This window comes from Trichophyton verrucosum (genome assembly GCF_000151505.1).
Source record: "Trichophyton verrucosum HKI 0517 chromosome Unknown contig00168_1.f1.exp, whole genome shotgun sequence".
Taxonomy (NCBI): domain Eukaryota; kingdom Fungi; phylum Ascomycota; class Eurotiomycetes; order Onygenales; family Arthrodermataceae; genus Trichophyton; species Trichophyton verrucosum.
In genome coordinates, this window is record NW_003315541.1 from 37,227 (window position 1) to 56,094 (window position 18,868).

At 49.0% G+C, this 18,868-nt stretch overlaps 6 protein-coding genes across 6 annotated transcripts; 3 read left to right on the forward strand and 3 right to left on the reverse strand.

Annotated features, from left to right (window-relative positions):
• Positions 1-95: 95 nt before the first annotated feature.
• Positions 96-2,780, reverse strand: TRV_01798 (uncharacterized protein; the record flags this gene model as incomplete). The annotated part of the gene is made up of 1 exon (XM_003023985.1): positions 96-2,780. One exon carries the CDS (start codon positions 2,778-2,780, stop codon positions 96-98), a length of 2,685 nt encoding a protein of 894 aa, XP_003024031.1.
• Positions 2,781-3,326: 546 nt separating this feature from the next.
• Positions 3,327-5,222, forward strand: TRV_01799 (uncharacterized protein; the record flags this gene model as incomplete). Its single annotated transcript, XM_003023986.1, has 3 exons — positions 3,327-3,779; positions 3,850-4,303; positions 4,366-5,222. 3 exons carry the CDS (start codon positions 3,327-3,329, stop codon positions 5,220-5,222), a joined length of 1,764 nt encoding a protein of 587 aa, XP_003024032.1.
• Positions 5,223-5,460: 238 nt separating this feature from the next.
• Positions 5,461-5,829, reverse strand: TRV_01800 (DUF636 domain protein; the record flags this gene model as incomplete). Its single annotated transcript, XM_003023987.1, has 1 exon — positions 5,461-5,829. One exon carries the CDS (start codon positions 5,827-5,829, stop codon positions 5,461-5,463), a length of 369 nt encoding a protein of 122 aa, XP_003024033.1.
• Positions 5,830-7,536: 1,707 nt separating this feature from the next.
• On the forward strand, positions 7,537-8,103 carry TRV_01801 (uncharacterized protein; the record flags this gene model as incomplete). The annotated part of the gene is made up of 2 exons (XM_003023988.1): positions 7,537-7,887; positions 7,939-8,103. 2 exons carry the CDS (start codon positions 7,537-7,539, stop codon positions 8,101-8,103), a joined length of 516 nt encoding a protein of 171 aa, XP_003024034.1.
• Positions 8,104-8,945: 842 nt separating this feature from the next.
• TRV_01802 (uncharacterized protein) lies at positions 8,946-9,962 on the reverse strand (the record flags this gene model as incomplete). Its single annotated transcript, XM_003023989.1, has 2 exons — positions 8,946-9,373; positions 9,431-9,962. The coding sequence occupies 2 exons, from the start codon at positions 9,960-9,962 to the stop codon at positions 8,946-8,948; spliced, it is 960 nt and encodes a 319-aa protein (XP_003024035.1).
• Positions 9,963-10,637: 675 nt separating this feature from the next.
• On the forward strand, positions 10,638-18,348 carry TRV_01803 (uncharacterized protein; the record flags this gene model as incomplete). Its single annotated transcript, XM_003023990.1, has 2 exons — positions 10,638-15,499; positions 15,561-18,348. 2 exons carry the CDS (start codon positions 10,638-10,640, stop codon positions 18,346-18,348), a joined length of 7,650 nt encoding a protein of 2,549 aa, XP_003024036.1.
• Between the last annotated feature and the right edge of the window lie 520 nt (positions 18,349-18,868).

The following is an 18,868-nucleotide window of genomic DNA, read 5'->3' on the forward strand; positions in this document are numbered from 1 at the left end:
TGGTGAATTCTTCTATCAAACGCTCTATATTCTTGCTACATCGTACATTTACATTTCTTAGATATCTTACAAATCCCATATATTTCCAGCATCTTCTATATCCCTCGGATCTCAGCCAATATAGCCTTCTCTCTCTGGCTGCCCATCTTCTCAAATCTATCAACGCTCATGACGAAAGTCCCTCTTCCACCAGTAATACTCCTTAAGTGTTTCAAATATCCCACCATTTCCTTCAACGGGACTTTTGCAGATATAGTTCTAGACTGGTTTGTTGCTGATAAGGATGCCGACACACTCTGGCTGGACGAGGGCTCGAATGGATCTCTCGGAGCATATATCTTGGACACATCAACGGTGTTCGATTCCTCTGACTCCGTAGATGAGGAAGAAGAAGCGTCATCGTCAAGTGAAACAACATGCCCTCCTCGCGACGATGAGATATCATGTACTACCGAACCTAGCGCTGATTCCTGAACACTGATCGAGACATTCATGACGGGCTCCATCAGACCTGATGAAGAAGACACTTCCCACAGCGCAGATTGAGTAGCAAGTCTTGCTGCCGCCGAAATGGCGGACGCAGTTGTCTCGGTTCCAAAGAGATGTTGTTCGAGGTCGAACCTTAGTTTCACGTCAACGCCATGAAGGGGGAATTGGTACTTTGGTCCACGGGCGAGGGCAGCCAGGCCTCCCGCAAGGAGGGCATTTTTAACCATGTCAATCGACAAATGTGCTGGAAACATATCGTCTGCCTGTTTACCTTTCTTTTCTCCTATGTTGGGCAGTTCAATGGTGATTCGGTTGCCATCCACAGTTTGTGTGTAGACATGGTCATCTCTGTTTTGCTGCGTCTCTTGCTCTTCAGCAAGGGGTTCCACAATAGCTTCGCAACCTGCTTTTCCCTTTCTCCCGGCAATTTCTTTATCGAATACCTTCGAGGTCGTTGAAGATGCCCCGGTGATGCATTCACGATACCCAATTTCAATGTTCCCCATAGACGCCTTTGCCTTGAAGTCGCCTACTAGTCTATCGCGGGCAATTTCAAGATGAAGCTCGCCCATGCCACTGAGCAGAGTTTGGCCAGAATCTTCATCTTGCGTAACTCGCAAACTAGGGTCTTCTCGTAAAAGGAGTGCTAGGCAAGTCTGTAGGTTCTTCTCCTCGCTGAGACTATGAGGTTCAACACTGGAGAAAAACACAGGAGGAGGAACATTGATAGGGCGCAGCTGTAATGTGTTTAAGGGCTCAGGCGGACTCTGCTTGTTTCCAGTGTATGAAATCAGTGTGTCTCCCGTCCGAGCATATTTCAACCCGACAAAGACGGCGATATGGCCAGCAGATACGGATTCTTGTTCAACAGCGTCTGAAGCGTACATCTTGAGGAGACGAGGTACTCGCTCGGAAATCTGAAGGTTTGTGTTGAATAGTAATGCATTTCTGTGCAGTATCCCCGAATAAATGCGCGCATAAACAAGGACGCCTCTCTTTGCGTCACTAACAACCTTGAAAGCTAGTGCGCAAGCTTCAAGCTTTTGAAGAGATGTTGCCGGTTTTGACCTTGGGACCACTCCCTTCTTCCCCTTTTGGCTGCCTGATGAGGTTCCTACCATAGCTTTCCCTTCAAGGTATTCATTCAACCCGCATATGACGTTATTGATGCTAATCTCTGGATCCGGCCGCTCCAATGGACTCGGAAGTAAGTTCACTACTGCATCAAGTAGCGGCTGAACACCGATATTTCTGAAGCTGGCACCTGCAAACGTGGGAATGATTTTATTTTTAATGTCTCCCAGTAGACAGCGACGGAGACTCTCGAGGATCTCTATAGGCTTGACCGCCAGATGGTCTTCGTCATGCTCCAAAAAGTTTTCCACCATAGTATCGTCATGCTCGCTCAGAAGCTCAACCAGTGCAATCCTGGCCTTTTTCAACTCGTCTGCAAATTGTCTGTCAGACTGTTCTAGGGTAGATAGGTTTGAGACAGATATCTTTTTGCCATCCCCTCCAAGTTCCCATAGCAGTCCTTGCAGGGAGATAACGTCTCCAACCCCCTGCAGTTTACCATCACCTCCCTCGAACCAGGGAATTTGACAGACTGCTGGCCACCCTCCAAGCCGGGCACCAATTTCCTTTACAGTCCTGCCAAACGCAGCGCCTTCTCGGTCCAGTTTATTGACAAAGGCAATCCTGGGGATGCCGTATGTCGATGCTTGACGCCAAACTTGCTCGGTTTGCGCTTCAACTCCAGCAACTCCATCCAGAATACAAACAGCTCCATCCAGGATTCGAAGCGACCGTAGCACCTCAAACGTAAAATCGGCATGTCCAGGGGTATCAATCAAGTTAATCGTATGGGAAACAGCTGATCTCGGTAATCCTTTCTTGTCCACATCTTCTAGGGTTAAGCTGTTGGATGATTCCTCTTGCTGCGGAGGCCAGTGGAAAGTAATTGCAGCGGACTGAATAGTGATACCTCGAGCTCTCTCCGCTGGCAGGAAATCCGTCACGGTAGAGCCATCATCCACATCACCGATTCTCCGTGTAAAACCACTATAGTATAGCATTCGTTCCGTTGTAGTTGTTTTCCCAGCATCAATATGCGCTATTATCCCAATGTTTCTTGTTCTATTGAGATCTTCCACATTCCCACCGGGCACTGCTGTCGAGTATCTCCTCGGCAGGGATGCTCGAGATAGCCATTTTGATGCACCAACTCGACAGGTCGGCAGCAAGAACCGCCTTGAGAAGGTTGTTCCTAGCGGTAACACAGCTATAGTCATACCCAATGGCTCACGGCGTTGACGCCGGCTTCCAGTCCATGTATAGGGTCGAAGGTAACAAGTCTTGAAAGCAAGTCAGGTTAGTTACCCGTAACTAACTACCGCGTCAATTGAGGTCGAAATCCTCCCTGGCTATATCATAATATCACCGGATAAATAGAACAGCACTTAATCCTTCAATATCAATGCATCCATATTGTATTCTTTAAGTGACGATATTTTGCAGTTCGCGATGATTGATAGCCATCTGACTAGGGCGGCGAACCTGGACCAACCACGCACTTTTCTCCAACGCCGCGAACTGCATAACTAGTTAGTTAACCAACCAACTGAACATCCAGCTCCAGATCAACTTCTGACCTGCGGTTTGATCCCAAGTCTCTGCAGAAAAAAGGGCAAACGAGGCTTTCGCCGTATACACTCTCATCCGAAAGTGCAAAGACTTGTTCTTCGACAGCGTGACTGCCTGATTCCCTGGCCCCGAGTCGTTCGCGACACTTATCCAACGCCCACTACTCCACCTTGAACAGTCCAGCAACTGCCAGCATGGACTACTCCTCGATAACTAACGATCCTGATCCTACCGACTCGTCACCATGGGGTTCTACCTCTCCACGAGCTGCACGGCCATTTTCTGCCAGCAGTGACGTCCCTCCAGCGTTCCCCTCGCAGCATCAATCGCCCTATACCACCGACCAAGAAGGACCATACCAGCACAACGACGAAGGCGGCGAGAGAGTTCACTCTCCCGGTGTATCGGATCATCCTGCGGATTCTCATCCTGTAGGTTCTCCAGAGGCACAAGCAGCATACCGGCATGACAGCCAACATCAGCAGGAGTACAGGCAGCAACAGCAACGATCGCAGGCTCCATCGAGATATCAAACCGGAGCTCGACAGCAGGCTAGGCCAAATGCACCTAAGTATAAACTACAGGCTAAGGTTACGGCACTGGAACGCACAGGGAAGAGAGACCCTGTAATTCGATTTGATGTTCACGTATGTTACCCTCCGAGCGGTAGCTTGATTATCGTGAAGTTGCCATGACTGACCACTCCATCTTTAATAGACGAATATCCCTAAGTTCCGAACTACACAGTTCCGAGATGTCCGGAGAACTCACTCTGAATTTATCAAGCTTGGAGATCACCTAATATCGTCTAATCCAGAGGCGTTGGTGCCTGCTGTCCCCCCTCCGCTTACTCCCGCTGGCGCTGGTACCGAAGAAGACGAGGTACGCGTTAAGGCTTCGATGCAACGATGGCTCAACTATGTATGCAGCAATGATGTTTTAATGGTCGATGACGAAATGATTCTTTTCGTCGAGAGCGATTCTGGGTACAGCCCCGTTGTCCGGATGAAGCAGCCTGCCACCGGCGTACGACGGAAGGTTCTAAAGCAATTTGCACCACCTCCTGATGATACACCAGAGCTGCACGATGCACGTCCAGTGGTAAAGCTGTTCTACCTTGGGACCATGGAGGCTGGTCAGAAGGTAGACCGGGTAGTAAAGGCTAGAAGAGGTACGGAACTTCGAGATGAAAATCACCAATTATTTATACAACGCTAACCACTATGAGAATAGCACTTGCTCTTGCGGAGTCTGACCTTGGAGTCAAACTTGGACAAATGCATGTTCAAGAGACCCATGCTGGGCTTGCCAATGCCTACAAGAAGCTCGGCAAAATTATTCAAACCACCGGAGACTACCATGCTGCTCAGGGAACCGCTGAAGCCACCACTCTAGGCGATCCTCTGAACTACCACTCGTCGGACGCTTTCATTGTGAAGGAAACTCTAACGAATCGACATATCCTCCTTCGTGAATTGATTCAAGCTCAGCAAACGGCTAGCAGTAAGCGAGCCGCAGCAGACCGCTTGAAAGCCAGCACCTCCGTACGCCCTGATAAGGTGGACGAAGCCATAAGCGCCCTAGACGATGCTCGAGGCCACGAGGAATACTTATTAAAGAAAACCCAGCGGGTTACTAACAACCTCCTACAGGAGAAGCGCCGCTGGTTCAATCGGACCGCAAACGATCTACTACTCAGTCTCCGCGAATATACTCTCCGAGAGATCGAGGCTGAACGCAGAACCTTGAGCACGCTAGAGAGTGTTCGTGCAGATATCCGCTCCATTGATTCTTCCGGAGGTTTGAGTCGTTTAGGCCGTGAGTCCCACCCAGCTGCTAGACGAGCAAGCCTGGCTTCTAGCCAGGGCCCGAAGGGAGATGCATGGAGCGGTGTCGCTCGTCGTGGGGACAGTCTAAGCAGGAGTATCAGCGGAAGTTTCGTGGCTCCGGTGCCAGAGGTTGATGATGACGTAAATGGAACTATCCACGGAACAGGCAGAAGATCCCGCAGCGGAACCATCATGGAGGAAGACGACGACCGGGTCGATGCTAAAAATGCTGCCAGTCGACTGGCTGCCAGTACGTTTTAGATAACGGCTTAAAAAAAACACTGCTTGTCTATAGGTCCCGACATAGCTACTATGTGCTATTATTGTACTAGCTGGCGCAAATAGTTTAATTGCAAGTTTTTTATACATCTTCTGCGGATGTGATGAGTGATGAATCCGGCTGCTATTTTGAGCATCGTATTATGGGACATATTTCCAAACAGCTCCAACCACGCATCGACCAATCCAAAGGCAACGACGTCCCACCAAAAATAGTTTCTCAGGAAGCATTTCCAGCTGCAGGCTCCTCATCATCTTCTGTATACCTCTTCAGCCCGTCATTCGGAACGTCAAACCACACAGCCTTTTCTCCTAGGAAGATATGATCGGTGGGCTTCATGAGCTCCCCCTTAACACTCCAGTCGTCGAAGGAGCCAGGGCTTATGGAGACACTCTCCGGTCTCTCGTCCAGCTCGTATGTCAAAGTCGAGCCACAATCGCCACAGAAACCCCTCTTAGCAAAGTTCGAGGACCGGAAATATTTAGGAGGCTCGTTCAGCCATGTTATCGAGCTCCGAGGAAATCTGGCGAAAGTTGCATAGGGAGCCCCGGATATCTTGCGGCAGGTGATGCAGAAGCAATTGGACATGTATTTTGGCAGTGCAGTCGAAGTGTAGCGTATCTTTTTGCAGCAACAGCCGCCCTGCAGTACTATGGGTGAAGATGCCATTGTATTTTATTTTATTTTATTTTATTATCCCAGACTGAGTATGACCTTGATTCCTAACTCCTGCTTTTCACGGAATGACCGGGGTAATAGTTATTCATGCCAATTTATCAAGTCTTTAGTTTGGTGGGATTTTAAGTCAACTACTCCGTACAGAGTCTGCAGTTGATTGTTGAGAATACGAGATCCCGCCTGGATTTTCTAACAAACTGACTCCAGGATTAATAATACACCTGTTTCTTGAGCCCTTGTTCGCTAGTTATCCATTAGTTACCTGTTTTCCTGGCATTGGCGCTTCTATATAGCTGAAGCTGAGTGTCACTGCTATACATCGAGAAATATATGACTTCACCTGGGATAATATTAATCGAGTGTACTCCGTACACCTAGTGATAATACCTATTAGTTACTCTCCCCTGAGACACACATAATTAGTCAGTGCCTGTGACGCGCGTCTTGGCCCCCAAATCTCGAGCAGACTTGGTCCCCAGTCCACGTAGTTAGTTAGTTGGTTACTCCGGACGCGCATTATTGTTACCTTCTGACCGAAAAGGGCTTTATACATGATGCTCTCCGGGCCTAAGTAGGCAGTTCTGCCGGCCGTTGGGAGCCCTGGCTACAACTGCTCCTTGATAGACATGAAATGCAGGGTCTCGAGTGGCAGCCTGCGATGTCTATCCGTTCAGCCCCGCTGATAGTTAGTTAAGTGGAGAGGATGCCAAGAGAACTGAGGCTCCAGCTGCTTAGCTATCTCCGCGAAGAAGGTTCAACGACAAACCCTGTAGCCGCCGGAATTCTCAATCTTAGATGGGGGCATTGAAATATCTCGCCCATAACAATGCATTAGAAAAATCTTATGGAGTATCCAAATACTCCTTATTGAAGCCAGTTGGTACGTCAGCTAGCTAATTATTCGACAAACCAACTACTGTTAGTTATTACATGGGATATAGATGGACGATGTAGCTATTCAGGAGCTTTAGGCAGCTGTCTCATGTATAGGTTAGCTGCCTGTCGGTTACTTAGTTAGTAGCTGGTGTTTCCGAATCCTCACAAGGATCTTGCATAACTGTTGGATATTATTGCTTTTTACATGACAGCGGCTATATGCATCAAATAACCGTGACTCACCTAACTAGAGAACAGGGAAGGATTTCACCTGGAATACTGTTGTGAGGTGGCTAGATATTATTGGGTAGAGTAAGTAGCGAGTTGGACCATTTTTACCAGGTAGATACATGGTTTGAGCTAACGAACATATAAAAGTGGTTAGCAGTGGCCTGTTTGCACAGGGGTTGTATTAGGGAGTGTCTGGGCTGACATATTGCTGCTTAAATTGGTTGGCTATCGATAGACAGAAAAGAAGCGTAAGGGGTGTTGGGTACCTATGCACCGAGAAGTTTCACTTAACGCCTTTCATACATGTTGGATGCTGAGAAGGCCTAGCTGTATGCCTCCGCCGCAAGAACCCCTGCTAGTGACTAAGCGTTGCTGGACATAGTTAACTATATAAGTCACCTCAACCACCCACAATGCTCCTGCCTGATATCCGAGCACAACAAACAACTACTATCAATCCACACTTTTCCAATATCAGTCCCTATTTTGCAGAATTCCTGTATTGCAATAATGACTCCACGACCACTATACCTCGTGACTTTCCGTACAGGTCCATCCCAGCGAAAACATTTCGCTATATTCCTCCCTAACGAAGGTGATTCCCAACAAGGGACGGTCATCCATGTTGTCGGTGCCCCAATGGCCGGATACCAACACGAGTTCAAGCGGAATTACAACCCTTTCACCAGTGCAATCTTTCATACTGTCACAGAGATTGCACAAATTGACGATTGTCATATTGCCAACCCCCAAACCAAGGATTTTCAAAAGGACAGTACACCAAAAGGTGATCTCGAGATCGCGGCTTCTCAGGTCCGCCCACCTCCAATCAGTCAGAACTTCTTAGCTCCAGTCGATGGCGTACGTATATACCTGTTACATTGTAACTACTCTAGCTAACAAGTAACATAGGTGACCAACAAGCGATGCCAAGAGTGGACTGTGGAGTTCGTTGACAAGCTCATCGAGAAAAACTACATTCATGCTCAAGCTCGAGAGATCGTGCAGGCTCACCGTGATCCCCCAAGTCACGGTGTTGGCCTACAGCCTGCTGGCCGAGGACGCGGAGCCGCATGATAGCTCGCAGAGGGAGTGGTAACGGTGACGGGTGACCAAGGTGCGCTGGGCAGAGGACTGGGTGTGGGCATTTGTAGTTGCAGATATTGGGCGTGGCCACCAGACTATACAGTATACGGAGGACTAAATGGATCATCGGGTCAAATTCGTTTTTACCTTGTAAGAGATAGTTCCAGGTAGCCAATAATAATAGAGGTATTTTAAATCGTCCCTTTTATGGATAAATACTTCACATACCTTACCTAAGTACCCTTTTTCTTAAGGGTACAGCCTTCCTTCTTCTTTGGCCCACGGCCTAGGTTCTCTCCCTAAGACTTCTCCCCCCTAAGTTAGCTCTCTCTTAAATCTGCCTCTCTAAGTATACTCTCTCTAGTAGAAGTAAGAGTCTTAAGTAAGAGAAGCCTCTAGTAAGAGAGGCTTAGAGAAGAGGCCGAGAGAGCAGACTTAGAAGAAAGTAGACTTAAGGGGAGAGTAGGTATAGTGGGAAGGCTTAGGGGGATAGGCTTAAGAGAGAAGAGGCTAGGGGGGCTAGCTTAGGGGAGGGAGCTAGCTTAGAAGGGAAAAGTCTTAGGGGGGGAGAAGGCTTAGGGAGAGAACCTAGGCCGTAGGCCAAAGAAGAAGGAAGGCTGTACTCTTAAGAAAAAGGGTACTTAGGTAAGTAAGATAAAATACAAGGATAGTACTCCTAGTACTCCATACTTTAGAGTGTATTTTCCTATATTCTATGGTTAAAAAATTAACTATCCACATTTAAACCACCAGGCTGCTATAAATGGGTTCCGCTGTTTTGATAAATTATAACACATAATCGTCGCTTGTAGAGTAAGGTATTTAATTGGTCTCTACATGGCCCCCATGAAATGGATATATTCACCAAAAATATCAAACTCATCATGGTAGGGAGTTAAAAATTTTGATATCCATTTTTTTCTCCACTCTCCATTGTAGTCAGAGGTATAGCAGGCTTTACACCACTCCCAATACTCTGGATACCAGCCAGACTGTTCCCAATCTATAAGTGCAAGGACCTTGGGAGAACTGTCTCGGGATATAATAACGTTGCGAGCATGTACATCCGCATGTGTAAACTTTATGGCCGCGTTGTCAGGTAAGTATGGCCGGTAGGGATCAACATAATCACTAGGGACCGAGAGTCCAATAAGTGGTAAAGAGGCTATCCAGTCATGAAACTGTTCAGCAGTTTCGAATGGTCCTCCAAGTGGACGAGTTAAAAAGATATAATCACGAACATTTCGTCGATTAATGGACCCTAAATACCGTGTTCATGATGAGTATAGATAAATGATTGATTAAAGGCGAAACTCACCAATAAATGGGCCACAAGTATCATCGTACTGCAGTTCCCGCAGGGATGTGATCATTCCACGGAGATCACGGCAGATAGATAGTCTATTCTCCTCCGACAGGTTATCCCACCTGTCAGCTAGGGTATCTCCACGGATTAGCTGCATGTAGATAAAGACGACCGTGTTTTGAACCCGCCAGCCAAAAACCTCCGGAACCGGTACTTTATCGCCAAACAGCTTTCGAACTGCCCACATACATTGAGCTTCAGCAACTGTAACGCGTCGACCGAATTTCACCAGCAAGCCAAGACGTTCAAAAATAACAGGAGGTGGGCTATAAAATGTCTTGTCAGGGTAATTTGACATGGCCATAACTTCATCTGTTGTGGGGAGGTTCTCGTTCATTTTAAAGAAGGATGATCCACGAAAGTCCACTGTGTTCATCTCATCGCTGGGCAGCTGAGAAAGCAGAAGTTTCGGTTTGATTCGAGTTTCTGTCCGTTTTGTGTCCAAAGTGCTCAGATTAGAATCCTCTATTCGTGATGGAGCCATTGTTTCCAGACACAGAGGACGTTGCTTATAGCTTCAGGCTATGCAAAGGCGTGTTCCAATTTATTCCCTCTAGCTAACTACTTGAGGCTCGGTGCACGAAACGGTACCTGATGGAAACCGGGCAGAAGGAAGGACAATGGGCGTGCAAAAAGCCACTGGATATGGTTGACTATGGCTGGAACACCCTCCAAGAACAACCCTAGTCAACTCAAGATTCTCAATATGATAGCTTTCTTTGCCAAAGAATTTCCCTTATTGTCATTATTGTGTTGTTGTGTTGTTTGCTGTGTTGTTAGTGTTTCTTTGACATTTGACGTTCAACGAAGGCTTTTTATAGCACGCGGCCTAGTTCTATCACGTGATGTGTAACTGGGACCGAAACTAACTAGGCGGCTTTGAAGCTTCAACTATCAAACTTGAACGAAAAAGAGGAAAAGGCGAAGTGAGGAAGCAAACGCCGCGACAGCCAGCTCCGGAGGGTTCCTTACGACGGCGAAGAGCCCTTTTCCTAGCTTGTATACCCCCGTGGATGACCGTAAGAAGGTATGAAAGTATCATGGACATTCCACTCGACTACCGTACAGATAGCTAACGTGGATACCGTTGCTTCAGTTCTCAGGCAAAGACTTCTCCGCCCCTACTGGCTCGACAGGCGCAGAGCGCAGGAAGCCCATCATGGCTCCTGTTGCAGGCAACAAGCGGAAGAGAGGCGATAGAAGTTGGTCTGGCGACTCGTCGAACGATAGCCCTAGGCCTTCTCCGCATCGCCCAAGTAACCTGAATCTGGCGCAGCAGCAACAACAGCAGCAAGGCAGAGATGGCCAGGAGGGCCGTGGAAGAGGTGGCCGGAGGTCTAGTCGTGGAGGCCGAAATACAAGGAGAGGTAGCGATAGCGCACATGTTCAGCACCAGCCGCAGCAGCACCAGCACCAGCAGCAACACCATCAGTTGCGTGAAAGTCCTGTCTCTGCGAAACCTGTCCCCGCACCAAATAGCAGCGAATCTGAACCGGCCAAACCCAATGGTGTCTCAGCCATCCAACCTTCTACAGTTCCAGCAGAACTACCGCAACAGGCCATTGTTACAAAGACCTCCTCCTACTGCTACGAATATGTTTCGCCCGAGAGTATGGCAAACTGGGCTGGAATTGGACAGCCAGCCATCATAGAAATCGGCACGAAAGCTCGAACGGAGGGTGATTCTCTTACTCTGTCGTCAGTATTCCAAGAGCTTGTGCAGTTAGCTCTCGAGGGCCGTGTGCCTCCTCAAGATCTTGGGAGCACGGTACGGGCGATTATCGGAAATACCGAGACTACCGACTCAGCTCTTGATCCACGCACAATATTCCTCGACACACTCTCCATTCTGACCGAAAGTGAGCCTTCTAACCCTAACCTCCGCCCTTTTCTATTCTCAACTGGTATCCCCTCCGAGACAATGCGACTTCAGTTGGAAACTCCACTTCTTCAATCCCTCGGCTTGATTCGTGATACTTTTGCCCGCATGGGAATCAGAAAACAGACCAACCTCTTATATCGACAGTCAAACTATAACCTATTACGAGAAGAGTCTGAAGGATACTCGAAGCTCTTAACGGAGCTCTTTACCACGAGCAACAATGAGCCTCCTTCCAGCGAGGTGGTCGAAGATACTTTCGAACGGGTAAAGGCAATGATAGGTGCTTTTGACATGGACGTTGGAAGGGCTCTTGATGTCACTCTGGACGTATTCGCTGCTGTTCTAGTCAAACAATATCGGTTCTGTGTCAAATTCCTAAGGGCAAGCTCATGGTGGCCAAAGGAAGATGGTATAGGTGGACATAATTCAATGTCTGGCTTACCCCGATGGGCATTGCCTGGGTCTCCTGGGTGGTCAACTACTGATGAGGAAAGAGCCGAGATGCTGCGACTAAATGAAACCCGAGATCAAGAATTTTGGGATAGGGTAAGGGAGATCGGCATACGCGCCTTTTTCGAGCTCGGCCGGCAACCCATTTCGGAGGAAGAACAGCGCAAGTGCATATCTGCGGCTGAAGGAGACACCGTTAATGATAGCGGCGAAACAAAAAAGTGGATTGAACAAACAGGCACGCTTCCACCCAGAGGAAATCGAGTGGCGGCGCAACTTCTCGGCTTTAAACTCCGATATTACTCTTCTGATGCACGGAACCCATCTGATGTTCTTCCCGACAACTTAATATACCTTGCAGCACTTCTAATTAAAGTTGGGTTTATCTCCCTGCGCGACCTATACCCCCATCTTTGGCGCCCAGATGAATCCATGGACGCTTTGAAGGAAGAAAAGATGAAGGAAAAGGCGGAAAGGGAGGCGGCGTCTCGTCATGGCGGAGCCGTCAATGCCTTAATGACCGCCGGTGCTCTGATTGATGACACTGTGCCCCCTCCTCCCCGGATCAGAGAACCCGATGCCAGATCTGCCACTCCATCCCGAGACCAGGATCATGACCAGGATAAATCCGCGGCTCCCAAGGTTGAGGACAAAGAACAGTTACCTGAACCAGCTGATCAGAAGGTTCTTCTCCTGAAAAGTTTACTCGCTATTGGTGCTCTTCCAGAGTCATTATACATACTAGGGAAGTTTCCGTGGTTGCTTGATGCCTACCCTGAACTTCTTGAGTTCATCCACCGCATTATTCACCACTGTTTAAACAAGGTGTATAACAATGTTCGACCATTAGCTGAACAAGATGAACTGAAGGCCCGCAAAAAGATTGTCAGCACTGATCAATCTACTACGCTATCAGGAAAAGTTCGACTTGGAGATCAACCCCCTCGGCGTATCCTCCGTTGGGCACAGTTAGACAAAGAAGATACTAATGATGGCACCGATTACCGATTCTACTGGGATGATTGGGCTGATAATATCCCAATTTGCCAGTCTGTTGACGACGTTATCGCTCTCTGTGGATCGTTTTTGAACCTATCCGGGGTAAAGATTGGAAACGATCCCAGCTTACTCACAAAATTGGCTCGCATCGGTAACCACAGCATGAAGAATGATCCATCTGAATCTAATATTTCACGCTGGAGAGACCTCTGCAAACGCCTTCTTGTCCCAGCTCTCAGTTTAACCAAAGTTAACCCTGGAGTGGTTAATGAAATATTCGAGCTACTGCAAAATTTCCCTCAAGATGTCCGATTTTCGATATATGCGGAATGGAATATTGGACAAACATCCAGATCACCAGATATAAAATCGGCGTTTGACCTAGCCCGCGCCCAAACGAAGGACTCCTTGAAACGCTTAAGCAAGACAAATCTACGGCCAATGGCTAGGACACTGGCTAAAATTGCATATGCCAACCCTGGAGTAGTGATCAATGTTGCCATCAGTCAAATCGAGTCCTACGAGAATTTGATTGAAGTTATAGTCGAATGCGCACGTTATTTCACATTCCTCGGGTACGATGTTTTAACCTGGGCATTGGTCAATTCCTTAGGGCAAAAGGGAAGAAGCAGAATGCAGGCCAGTGGACTGTTAGCTAGCCGCTGGCTTAATTCCCTGGCAACCTTCGCTGGCAGAGTCTTCAAACGATACTCCAGCATTATGAACCCTATTCCCGTCCTACAGTATGTCAGTGACCAGTTGCGCCAGAATAATTCCACCGACCTCCTTGTCCTTGAACAGCTTATTAGTTCAATGGGTGGCATTGTTACTGATAACAGCTTTAACGATGCTCAGCTCCAAGCTATGGCTGGAGGAAATGTCTTACAATCCCAAACAATGCTGCAGCTACTGGATAAACGACATGAGTCCAAGACAACTTCAAAGCGGCTCATGAAATCGTTATCTGATTCCAATTTGGCCGGATTGCTTCTTGTGGCAATGGCACAGGAAAGAGTAACCTGTATCTTCAAGGAGTCCGAATCCGATGCGGAATTGAAGCTACTCGGTAACATATTCGATGAGACTCATCGTGTGCTGACACAATATCTGGATCTCCTCCGATCCAACTTTACCGTCGATGAATTCAACTCTTATGTACCGGACGTTGTGGCTCTGATTAGTGAATTTGGAATACAGCCCGAAGTGGCATTCTGGATATCACGTCCAAGCATTGCTCAGCGTATCGCCGATGCAAGCAAACAGATCCAGGAAGTGATGGCGAAGAAATCGGAGGTAGAGGCTCCAGCTCCTGAAACAAGCCTTAACGACGACGTTGAAATGGGCGAAGATAAAGAGGCTTGTGAGCCAGTGGCAGAGCAAGGAGATGCAATGGCTGTGGATAACCAAGCGTCGTTTGACGAGGGTAAAGCTCTGCCGGGATCTACCTCGCCAGATCCTATCAACTCAGAGAAAGCCTCCAGCCCAGTTTCGCCTTTCAACCCAGTTGTTCAAGAACTGATGGATCAAATGAAATCATCTGTTCCTGAATCGTTCTGGGACGTTGTTGGCTTACCATTTTATATTACATTCTGGCAGCTCTCTCTGTACGACATCTATGTGCCCCAAAAGTCTTATGAGGACGAAACGGAACGCCTAAAGAAACGAGTTATCGCTATTTCACACGACAGGTCGGACATGAGCTCGGCTGGCGTTCAGCGCAAGGAGAGAGAGAAGAGGCAAATTAATGAACTTCATGACCAAATATTGGACGAGAACAAGCGTCATATCCGAGCCTACGGACAAACTCGTGCGAGGTTACAGAAGGAAAAGGGCCAATGGTTTGTTGGAATGCGCGTTAAACACGAAGCTTTGAATATTGCTCTCATGCAGCAATGTTTCCTTCCCCGTACCTTACTCTCTCCTATTGATGCTCTTTACAGTTTCAAAATGCTCAAATATCTTCACTCGTCCGGCACTCCTAATTTCCGAACAGTGGGCCTATTGGATCAGCTCTTCAGGGATCAACGATTGACTAGCATTATATTCCGGTGTACAGCAAAGGAAGCGGACAATTTTGGACGCTTCCTTCTCGAAATTTTACGTGATCTCAGCAGATGGCATGCAGACAAAGCTGTGTACGAAAAAGAGGCCTTCGGAACTAAGCGTGACCTCCCTGGTTTTGCTAGAACGATGGATCCTGAAGGAAAACCTACAACTTTCCTAGACTATGAGGACTTCCGACGGATTTTGTATAAATGGCACCGACAACTGAGTGCATCTCTCAAAACTTGCTTGACTGGAGGCGAGTATATGCACATTCGAAATGCAATTAGCATTTTGAAAGCTGTGATTCAATATTTCCCAGCTGTCAACTGGATTGGTCGTGATATGCAAACATGCGTGACTGCACTGACAAATTCTGATCCCCGGGATGATATCAAAATCCCATCGGCAACCCTCGTTGGAGATTTGAGTAGGAGAGAGAAGAAATGGCTGCTTCCACAAGCCTTCACAATCTTGAATCCGGGTGCCACAACTGGAGAATCCAGCAATACGCCAAAGAATGAAACTGCTGGACAGGAAGACCGGGTCGCTGGCGGTAAGCCACAGACACCACAGCCGCAATCAACTACTTCCAAGCCCCTTAATGCCAACGCACCTGAGTTTCAACCTTCTGCTGCAACCATCAAGTGAGTCGATCCTACCTACCATATATATATCCTTTGGCGAACAGCTTCTGATGACCTATAGAACAAATGGCACCACGGCTACTCCTAGCACTGGCCGGTTAGAGGTTGAAGATGGAGAGATTGAGGACGCAAAAAAGGAAGAGGTAAAAGCCACGGAAGATTCCTCCAAAACTGAGCCTTCGAACCCTGCTACTCCAACACCCACGCCGGGTATCCAAACAAGCACATTGGATGATGAGACGGCCACCCAATACCACGATAAACCTCAAGCTACGGAGGTACCCGAGCCCGAGGATGCTCAGATCGACCGCAGTAGTACGCCCATTGCCAGTAGAGATGGAACTCGTGGCCAGGACGCAGGTAATGACCTATCTCCACAAACCGGCTCCGGCGCTGCAACCCGGACGCCGTCGGAATCGTCGCATCCATCCAGTTCCTCAAGACGAATGGACTTCGATCGACATGGAGCTAGCAACTCAGGGCTTCGACCACCTGCTAATTTTCCAAGTAAACCTGATCTTCCGCGGCAGTATCGACATTCTGACCTGAGAGGCCCGGGAATGCGATCGAGTGAACCATCAGGCGACCGACGAGAACGAGATACGCGGGATTATAAGTATTCTGAACACGGTCGCCTTTCCAGATATGGCCCCCATGACCATGAGAGATTAGTTGAACATCCTAGCATGGTTGAGCCTCGTGGTTTTGGTCGGCTTTCGGAGAAGGAAATGGCACACAGGCCATACCCAGAAGACCATCTCGGGCGGCCACCTCACATGCGAGAACACACAGGCCCTCGAGATCAAGAATGGAGAGAACGACATAGCCGCGGGAGGCTTAATCCTCCAGACAATCTTAGTCAACGACCAGACTATCCCCGATCATTGAGGGATGACATGAACATGCAACATCCGCATGAATACCCGCACCGCCCTGGACGGCCATCAAGGGAAGACCGAAGGCCCCCACCACATGGTCATGGCTCGCGCCCTCCAACTCCATCACAGCAAGACGATCAACGACCTTCTTCATCTCGAATGGACAGGCATGATGATCGTGATAATAGAAGTATGCGTCTTGCACCACAAGGCCCTGCTCGACATGACGATCTACCTAGCGGACCTCGTGGAACTCGTGCTCCGCATGGGAGCATGTCGGACAGCCGTCCACCCCAGGAGTACCAGCGAGACGGGAGGATGGGGCACCTACCGCCTCCAGACCCAAGCTACGGCCGCCTAAATCAAGACTCACGATTCCCATCCGGGCGTTCTGGTGATAGCTTCGAGCGTAACACTGATATTCCATCGGGCCCAAGAAGGAACAACCAGCCTGGCCGCGGTGGCAGAGCAGTGTCTGCCGCAGGGCATCATCCCTCTAGTTCATCAGCCAATGCCGATCGGCAGCCCCCTACTGGGCCAGCAGGCTGGACCGGACAACGGGGCCAATCCCACCAGGACCGCTCCTCTCAGGGAACCGGCGCTCAGGAAGACTCCAACGTGAATATCAACAACATGGATACGTCCGGAATTCACCCTGACCGGCTGAAGGCCATGCAAGACCCGAACGACCAAGGAGGCAGACCCGGTGCACCACCCTCTCAACAACAGAATCTACCTCCTTTAGCACCGCCATCAGGACCTAGGGGTGGTGCCCATGGCCCACCAAGTTCGTCCCCAACCACTCGTGGCCGCCCTTCCGCAGCAGCTCTGAGCGGTGAAGGCGGCCGGGGAGACAAGAGATTCGCTGGACTTAACAACATGCTGCAACAATCGTCCGGGCCAGGCGGTGATAAATCTGGACAAGGCCCCATGAGCAGAGGCAGGATGTCGAATAGACAAACCGGTTCTACCAGTGGTCCATCGCCTCAATCAACCAGACCTCAGCCTCCAAATGATGTAGGCCCTGCTGGCGGCAGCACAGGAAAATCAGAGTTATTCCCAGCACGATCTAACGGTCCTCCACCGACACCAGAAGAGGAGAGTCGCAGACCTGGTCGGTCCAGCCGTCGAAGCGAGATCGTAGACGAAGCATCCAGCTCTCGACGGTCTTCGCATTCGAATACTCCTCTGGATCGTCCCATGGATCGTTCAATGGAAAGGCCCAGTGACCGTGTTGAAAGAGATCGTGAACGCCGAGCTGGCGAAGAGAGTTCAAGAACCAGAGACACCAAAAAGGATGACCGCCGGGAACGACCACGAGAGCGCGATCGTGACCGTGATAGAGGCCGGGTTGATGAAGGTGCCGAACGTGATGACGCCAGGGCTTCCCGAGACTCCTCTACCCGTCGCAGCGTTCACAGCTCAGGCGGTAACACTGCCGAGGTGACACCAACTACCAACCGCCGGAGAGACAGACGCGAACGTGATGATGGACGTGGCTCTGGAAGCGGTGGCGGCAGCAGTGGTGCTGCTGGTAAAGGGATTCCACTACCTCCACCGCCTCCTCCACTGCCAGGAGATAGGCCTCTTGACAGATGGGGTGGTGCCGGCCCTGGCCGAAGTGATGATAGGCCCCGAGATCGTGGCGATCGCGACCGTGAGAGAGGAGGAGGAGGAGGAGGAGATCGAGACAAAGAGCGAGATCGCAGCGATAGGGGCCGAGATCGTGACAGGGACCGCGGACGGGACAGGAGAGACGGTCCAAATGTAGGGCCAGATGGGCGCGGACCGCCTCTAACCCCTACCGGCGGCCTAGGGGGCGGTGCTGGCAATACCGGCCACAACACCTGGCCTCGTAAAAGAGGCAGACCACACGGAATGGGAGGAGACGAAACCCATGAACATTCGCCAAACATGGGCGGTCCTATGAGACCGGGTCCAGGAAGTGACATGAAGCGGCAGAGACGCTGACGATATATTGATTGATTAAAGCAAAAACATGAACCAATCCACCCACCATTAACTACCACCTTCACCTTAAAGCCTGATGACCACTCTACATTTTCTTTTTCTTTTTCCTTTTTTTTTTTCCTCCATTCCCGACATCACTACTCTACTGTTCCATTGCATTTATTTCCTTTTCTTCTTCCTGTTCTTTTTTCATGTGTGTTGATAGCTGGGAAAACGGATAACTTAGGGGGCCATGCATTTCATCCAAAGAGTTTGTTTAACTAGTCAGTACCCTTTTCTACCTGTAGTCAGGAAATCGCGCTCTTAAGCTGTGAGCTAGATAGTCAGTGCAAAGATCAAATTCTTGATTATCATTTGGCTAAAATTCTTAAGATGGTCCAACCTCGAGCTCTATAGAATTATTCAACCGGACTTCACAGCTTGTACCTAAGAAAAAGAGCCTAACTAGGACTTTGGATATACAATATCTAACATATATATAGACGTTATATCACATTACTCCCCCTGTTTGGCAGATTTG